Raw genomic sequence first — 8,656 nt, 5'->3', positions numbered from 1 at the left:
GTATCTTCCCGTTGCGAGATCCTGCACAAAACAACGATTGGGAAGAAATATGACTAAGCGATTATTGGAATGTAAGTTGACCAACTAAAATTAAATTGGAGGAGAGGTTAGGGACATGAAACACATCACGAAGAGTGAACTAGCGATGGGCCGAAGGAGAGAAAGTCAATGAGCCAACGGATTGAATAGGTAGTCTAGTGCCATCTGCAGTAGAAATAACATGATTACCGTTATAAGGACGAATGTCACGAAAATGGGAAACATCACTCATATGATTGGAAGCACCTAAATCGAAGAACCATGTAAAAGATGGGGATATACGACATACCGGCGGCAGAAAGGGCATGAACAATTTGTTGGAGCATCGCAGAGTCAATGGAGATAAAAGACCTTCAGAAGAAACAGATGCAGACTCACTAACAGATGGCTCGGAAGAAATAGTGGCACCGTAGCACAAAGAGCACGACCACGACCACGACCACGGCCACGACCACGGCCACGGCCGAAAGAAGATGCATAAGCTCGTGTATGGCAGTCCTGAATACCATTACCAGTCCGTCGACAATAAGCACACCATTCCTTGCATTGAGCGACAACATGTCCCACCTTGTTGCACCCGTGACAAGTCAAGGGAGAGGAACCAGAACCACGTGTTGGTGGAGTTGTGGACACAGCAAGCACCATATCAGATGAGCCCAGAGTTGAGAGAACTTTCAGGTTGTTGTTCCTCGGCTAATAAATCATTAATAACCGAATTCAATGAAGGAGTAAGGCTACGGTTCAAGAGAGCCCGACAATGCTCAAATTTCGAACGTAGCTTCATAAGGAATTGACGAACTTGCGCACTCTTGTGTATAGTTTGGAATATTTTAAAGTCATGAGGAAATGTTGGATCCATTATAGTCATCTTTGTCCAAATTGTGACAATTTTAGAGTAAAATGATTGAATACTATTACCCTGAGTAAGGGTAACAAGATCCTGTTCAAGGCGGTATAACCAGCCGCATTACTCTGTTGATAAATCGACCGGAGATGTTCCCACATCGCCTTAGCAATGTGCGATGAGGTGTGAGTCCAACAAGAATGGACCGATCGACCGAATCGAGAATCCAGGTAATAATCGTCCATTGTTTATTTCCCAATCATCTAATTTGGCGGCATCTGTGGGAATCAAATCCATCAAAGAGTCCCCACAAACCACGACCCTTGAGGAAGTTCTTAAAATGGATGGCCCATAGAGAATAGTTGGTACCATCAAAACTACAACGTGGGGCTTCTGTACGTGATGAGTCCTTATCCATTGATTGATCTGAAGTAATGGAATACACAGAAAGTTTCAGATGTACCGTACAGCAAGGGATCTGGATCTGGATGAGCAGAGGTTGAATCTGGACGAACAGGATCTGGACGAGCAGAGTGCGTTGGATCTGAATCTGGATTTGGACGAGCAGAGGCCGAGCAGGGGCTGCCGGACAAGCAAGTGCTGGCCAGACGAGCAGGGATGAACAGAGGAGCACAGGGACAGAGGCGCAGAGGTGAGCAGAGGCAAGTAGGGACGACCGGATGACGCAGCAGGGTCGGACGAGCAGATTTGAAGTAGAAGGGTCGCAGGATGACGTAATAGGGATAGTCGGACGACGCAGGGGAGGTCGGATGAGCAGGAACAATATCCGAACGCAGCAGGGATGGCCGGACAATACAACATGGGCGGTCGGACGGCGTGGTTTAGGCGGCTGGACGACGCAGGGGCGGTCGGATGAGCAGAGGCACTTGCCAGACGCAGCAGAGGTGATGAACGAACGATGTAGGGACGGTTTCGGATCAACCTCGCTCTGATACCATGAAAACTGAGAGATGCAGAAGATTTTCTGTGTATTTGAGACAACCCAATGTGGTTGAATATATAGAGATTACAACCATCTATACAAGGAAAGTAGTAAAGGCAGTATCCCCTACCTATAGAAATAAGATATACAAGATAATAAGATATACAAGGTATGTGAGGTGTCTAACATGTACCACGTGTTTTATTTTCTACTTAAAGGAAAAATATCAATTTTATTCTCCATAACCACTAACCAGTCCATATGGTTGATTAAACACCCTTTATACTACAAAATAAACCCAAAAACACAACTCTAAAAGTAGTTTATTCTCAGCTCTTGTAACTCCCATAACTAAGACTTCTGTGAGATAATGGGGAAGAAAAAAAAAAAAAAAAAACTAAACTCAAATTTTAGTATCTAGCATTTGCTGATTTAGGCCTAAGCATTGTAAAGACTCCTACCATTAGCTAAAATTAAAACTAAACTAAAAATGTTTGGTCCATGTTTGAAACAATAGGAAGGCTCAGAGGATTCCAAAGCAGGTTGTTCTGCTCATTCCTAATAAATAGGAATTACAACCCACTCATTTTTTTCTATTGGAATCTTTGGTCAAACAAAACCCACACATGTTATCCATACACGACTTCGACAACTATCAGTGAGATGTTGAAAATCCCACAACATATTCACAAAAATATCATTATTTATCATTGGTAGTTAATTTTCTACAACTTTATCATTATGATTTATAATAAATATTTAAATTTTTATTTTTAGCAAGATTCTTAGGTGATATCTTGAGAAAGCTTCAAGATATGAAAATCCGATGAGAAATTTCTGAACTAAAAAATTACCATGAATGAGATTTATTGCTATGGTCCATACATGCTTCTGATGACGACAATATGGTGTCAGTTTCTTTTTAGGCTTCCGAAGAAATCCCATGAGTCTTCTGCTCCTAGCTGCTTGAACTCCCGAACGTGTTATCTTGAAAAGCCAAATCCGGCTCTCATTGCTGTTGCTGTTGGAATCAACTGCTGGTCTGGTTTTACAACTGTTTTTGGCCCACTTTGGATACCAGTTTCCTCTCTGACTGAGTCTTTGACCTCACTATCAAAACAAGCCTTGTCTAACTCTCAGCCTCAAACATTTCTCTCTCATTTGCTTCATAAACCTTTAGAATGGCTACTCGTCAACCTTCTATAAGCGTTAAAGATACGAAGTTGGAAGAATATGCTTCCAGTTAGAGTGGCCTTGAGTAGTTTAGTCTTAACTCCTATCAGTCTGATGTTGTGTAAGAACCCCCAAATAACTTTTTATTCCAACTGGCTTTATTTTGTTTGAGAGCCTAATTGCCTGGGTTTAATATTTCCTACTTCATCTAATTGCCAGTGTTCACAACTGGCTGATCAAGTATCCATGGACTTGGTTGAATATTTATAAAACAGGCTTTGCTGACTTCAATCTTGAATCTAAAGGAGAATTTGTACAATATCTTTACCTGCTTGTGGGATTACTAATAGCCCTTAACATGTATTTAAATTCATCATTTCTTACTCTAAGTAGGTGCCTGGCGAGTTGGAGTCCTTTTGTTTTATCTTCACCACCAAAAATTTATGAAATGCGTTTATGAACTTTTAGGTTCTATGAACTTTTTAGTCTTTGAAATTTGAGTTGCTTAGAGAGATTTATGAAATGCAGGAGATTTGGCATTGGAGAGTCACTGAGTACTGGAAGTAGATGAAATCTAAAATAGAGAAGAATTCTTTCAGAAATATCAGGGATATGAATTCAAACCTGGGCAGTTTTGCAGCTTCCCTTAAAGATAAAGATGTATGGGTGATGAATGTTGTTCCTGTCAATGAGTCCAGCAAATTGAAGATCATTTATGATCGGGGCTTGTTTGGAACTGTTCATGACTGGTATGTATTTGACTCTTTATCACATCATTTTGTTGCTTGTTGCCTCTTCCTTACTGATTATCTGTCCCTTTTGTTGGTGTAAAATGTAAATGACTATTTTCATTATAGATGATGTTTAGTTATCTGGAAGTCACTGGTTTGAGATCCAGAGGAGAAAACAGTCACGTATAAACTATAATGCAAGCCAGTAAATTAGCAGATAAGAACACAAAAGAGTATGATTGTTAGTGACTTTCGATTTTGCTAGAGATCAGTTCTTACTATCTAAATCATGAAAACCAAAAACTGAAGATGAAGATAAATATCTAGGAACAGAATCTGAAGGCAAAAGTAAGCTTAAACATGGAGAGATCACTGTCCAGGCCTCTTGAGGTTTGATGAACAAGAACTAATCAACTAAAAACAGTAGATATGTACCAACCATTAAAATATTCCTCTTGCAGACAATTTTTTATTGTAAAGTAATTTATGTATGAAATGCGTATGCATTCAAAATCTGAGAGGGAAGCAAATTTGCAATCTATTGCAATAGGATGCATAGGACTCTAGCGCTTGGATGTTGGTATTTTTGAATGACTTGAACCATTTATATGATGGGCCTCACTTTGAATAGGCGATAATCAACAAAACTCTCTGATGGAAATACTACAGACGTTTGGTTATTCAATCTTCAATATAACTGTTCAAATGTAGGTTATTTGCTTTCGGAAAGTATCTGTTGAGGAAGAAGAATTTTAAGGAAGCCATCCATTTGCTAGAGGAGCTTGAGTGTGAAGGTGAAATGACGAAGGAAATGCTTTCCTTTATGCATGCTCAAGTGGGCTTTCTCTTACTTTTTGACTTGCATTTCGTGGATGCTGTAAATCATTTCTTGCAGTCAGAAACGATGCAGCCATCTGAAATCTTTCCATTTATAATGCAAGACCCAAACCACTGGTCACAGCTGGTATTCCTGATTCCCTAAGAAATTTTATGTCATATGTTTTCTTCTGGCTTGTGATTTTGTGACAAACATGTTTAAATGATATAATTTTGACCAAATGCAACTAGCTTGTACTAACCACTGAGTTAGAATCTTGCCAAACCTGCATAGAGAAGATTTGTTTTCTTAAGGAATGCTAATAATGGTGCAGTTTTGATGCAGGACATGAAATTAAATGAGGTGCAAGATTTCAAGCTATAGATCATACCAATTTCTAAATAATCACAAAAAAAGTCACGTCCCACATACGTTCAAACATTCAATAAGAGGAATCTATGGGGGTCCAGGCCTACACACGTTTAGGGCTGGATCAAGTAAAATTATAAACCAAACAATACCTAATGGAGTGTAGATTCATCCATCCTTGCAAAGGATTGTTCCCCAATTCAAAGGATTCACCATGCTTCAACAGCCTTGGCCCAGACGCATGTGTGTGGGTTCCTGTCCGCACGTGTGTGGGACCCACGAAACTAGAATCGGCCAGATAGGGGTTAGTCGACCAAAGGAGGTCTACCCTCATGCCAAGTTTCACGTTGATCCGCGGTCCGGTGTGCGCGGTGCCCTGCTGAAGTTTCAACCCTCCCAGAAGGCCAGAATCTGTAAATTTGCTGTAGAGGAAAACTTGGGTACAAAAAGGGGTGAATTTGAAGAGGGATGGCTTGTGGGAGATGAAGGATGTGGGGTGTAGGAGGTGGGGACGATTTGAGATAGTTGTGGCTTCGCACCATGGTAGTTAGCCCTTTGAAGAAGGGAAAGTTTCGCACCTAATTAGATTCTTCAACTTAGAGAACTAGAGAAGAAAAAACGCAGAATTTTATTCATAAACTTCAATGGTAAAAAAACCTGTATGTGGTTGCCTATTTATAAGAAAACCCTAAACCCCAAAAGCCACACCATGTGCGCACACTCAAACTTAAACTTAAAAAAGAAGTAACACACATAATAACTAATCAACGCAATTAAAACCGTTCATGATGTTTCTAATAACAATAATAACCAAAACTCAAAATTCTAGATCATCTAGGATAGTGGGCCTCGATCATGAGATCTAATGGTGGGATTCACATGATGATAGGGTCCACTCCAATCATCCCTAGCACAACCTCCTATCTAAGAGGTCCTCCATAGATGTCGTCGTCGATCCAGATCCATAGTGGAGCCTTCCTCCTCCTTGAGTACGTGCGTAGGGTGGGGGGCATGCGTGTGCGGATGATGTCCCCATGAAGTTTTCTGTTTGTAGTTAAGTGATCTTTGATAAGGGTCGAATATTGCATATCAGACCCTGAGTATTGCCGAATTTTACATCCATGATAAGGCTTAATGGAATATTTTAATCGTGTTTTTGTTGCAGGGTGTAATTAGGAGCGTTGACTGAAAAAGAGTATTAAAAGTATTGATTTGATGCTCCGAAGTCACCAAAACAAAGGACAGACTCCAGAGGACTGAGATCAACGGATTTACACGTCAGGGATCCAAGAAAATCAAGCCATTCATGTTAAAGAGGCCCACCTACAATCTGGATATGCTTCAAAATTGTCCTCAACGGTTTAAATAAGATGATAAACAGGATGGACGGATTGGATTTCTGAAGAACATTACAGTGGACACTATGTAAAGCGTGTGTACATAGTGTACACACGCCCGCCGAGCAACTGCCCTCCTAAGCTGGGTCAGCAGGCGCTGACCCGCGTCATCCTCTCAAAACGGCAGTTGCCGTTTTCGGCCTTCCGTGTAACGGACGGAGCGGGCCATCTTGCGGACGTCGGTGGGCCACCTACATGGCCCGTCCGACCAATCTGATCCATTCACCGTGTAGAGGATTTCGAGCACATCAAAACCTTGCTGAAATTTTGTACCCATACGTACACACGTATGTGATACAGAGGCCATAAGTGGACTGCCTTGCAACATTCAAAACAAATCTTAGCGTGATTTCTTCTCTGGATCGTGTCAATGGACGTTCAAAACCATCCATTCTTGACTGAAATTTCGTCCTGAATGTAATGGATGGGGTGAATTTTTTCGGAAATACCTCTATGGGGCCCACCGATCACGATAGTGAAGGAGTGCGAAAGCTTTCGCAGATCCGCTAAAACCGACTTTTTCAGGCGGTTGTGGCCCACCATCTTTCATCATATGGCAGATCTGAACCTTCCATCAGTATAGGGCTCAAAAACATCCTAAGGGAAAGTGTTTCTTTGGAAATTGAGGGAGGAAAGTAAGGAGTTTTGAAGCTCCGAACTTGACTGCGAAAAAGCTTTCGTTATGACTGTGACAGCTGCTGCGACAGCCCTCCACCGCCTCCAGCAGCTATAAAAGAAGGTTTTGGACGTGGGGAGAAGACATTCAGATCTGGGCTAGACGTGAAGCACAGAACGAGGGAGAGAGAGTAGAGTTTTTTCTTTTTCTTTTTATTTTTCTTTTGTTTATTTTATTTTTGTTTAAGGGATTTAGCTTAATCATGTTGCTAGGCTAAACCTCTTAGCTAGGGTTAAGAGGTGAAGCTTGTAGCATGATTGGGGTGTTAGTTTTGCTTTGATTCATGGTTATTGAACTTTTATGGATTCTAATTTGATTATTAAGGAATACTTTTAGTTTTTAATGGTTTATTGTGACTCAAATTACAGTAGATCTGCAATAGCTTTGAGTATGTTCTTTTCATTATAAGATTGTGAACTTAGGAGGTCCTGTTGTTCGCCATCATCTCATGGGCATGGTTGGGTGATGGAACCCTTCCTAACTTTCACAATTCTCTTGTGGTTAGCTGTGGGTTTGGTAAATTGTTGTTGTTTGTCATAGTCTCTTGGGCATGGTTAGGTGATGGAATCACTTCCAAATCTTTACCAATTTTATCTGTTGATGATTAGACTCATGAGAAGTTCAGAGATCTGACAAATCTCTTCTTACCAACTGGATAAGATAGGACTCTGATTCCAGTTATGTCCCTAAATCAGTGCAAGGTAACTTCCCAATCGCTACAAGTGGATCCTTGGCACCCTAGTTTCCTACCTCTGAATTCTTTAAGTTTTAGATTAATATTTCACCATTATTCCTTAAATTCTATTCGATTTAGATTTCACCTTATTCTAGTTCTAGTTCTATTTAGTTTCAGATTACGTACAAGTTTCAGTTCCTTGGGATTCGACCTCGGTCTCACCGAGTTTATTACTACATCACAACCCTATACTTGGGGAGTGAACAATCTTGAGTTTGTACTTTGTAATGCCCTAGTAGGATCCACACATTTTCATACCTGCACATATTTTTATTGTTTTTTTTCTTTGGTAAATGTTCAACATTTATTTGCAAGGCATGTGTCAAAGGGAACTGTTAAAATCTGATTCCATGATGCTACCACCTTGCGCAAGAGCAAGGAGTCTTTGATGTTGTGTTGGCATTCTGAAATTATCCAATCGACTCTTTGCATGGTAACAAGTAACAACTCTTGGTATTTGATTGTTTACCTTTCAATATTTATATGAAATTGAATACTCAACAACTCTTTTTTTTTTTTTTTCTTTTTTTTTTTAATGCAGGATAATTATCATTTCAATATATTGATTGATTTTCATTTCCCTTTCTTAGTCCTTTCATTTATGGTGTTCTCTCATTTCGTGGGTTGCAGGCAGTGTTTTAAATATCGACGATATCAGCCGATATATCCCACGATATATCTTGTATCCCACTTGTGCGATACGAAACACACAAGTAGTGGGATATATCCCACATGTTCGATTCGGTGGACATTTTTTTTTTTTTCGATTTTTTTTCTATAAATCGTGTTAAATTAGTGTCAAACTGTTACAAATCCATGAGCTTTCGTGTTTTGCATGGCATGAAAAATCATGGATTGGGAGTTTTGATTTCGAGATTTGGAGGACCAAATTGCGGAAAATTGAAAAAAAATCAAAATCAAAATCAAACAT

At 40.1% G+C, this 8,656-nt stretch overlaps 1 protein-coding gene across 1 annotated transcript; it reads left to right on the top strand.

Moving 5' to 3' along the window:
• Positions 1-3,566: 3,566 nt before the first annotated feature.
• LOC131238720 (vacuolar sorting protein 3-like) lies at positions 3,567-6,105 on the top strand. Its single transcript, XM_058236329.1, has 3 exons — positions 3,567-3,748; positions 4,442-4,694; positions 6,082-6,105. Exons 1-3 carry the CDS (start codon positions 3,567-3,569, stop codon positions 6,103-6,105), a joined length of 459 nt encoding a protein of 152 aa, XP_058092312.1.
• The last annotated feature ends 2,551 nt before the right edge of the window (positions 6,106-8,656 follow it).

Source organism: Magnolia sinica, chromosome 3 (genome assembly GCF_029962835.1).
Source record: "Magnolia sinica isolate HGM2019 chromosome 3, MsV1, whole genome shotgun sequence".
Lineage (NCBI taxonomy): Eukaryota > Viridiplantae > Streptophyta > Magnoliopsida > Magnoliales > Magnoliaceae > Magnolia > Magnolia sinica.
Note: the sequence above shows the minus strand (reverse complement) of the source record. Positions and strands in the feature narration are given on the sequence as shown.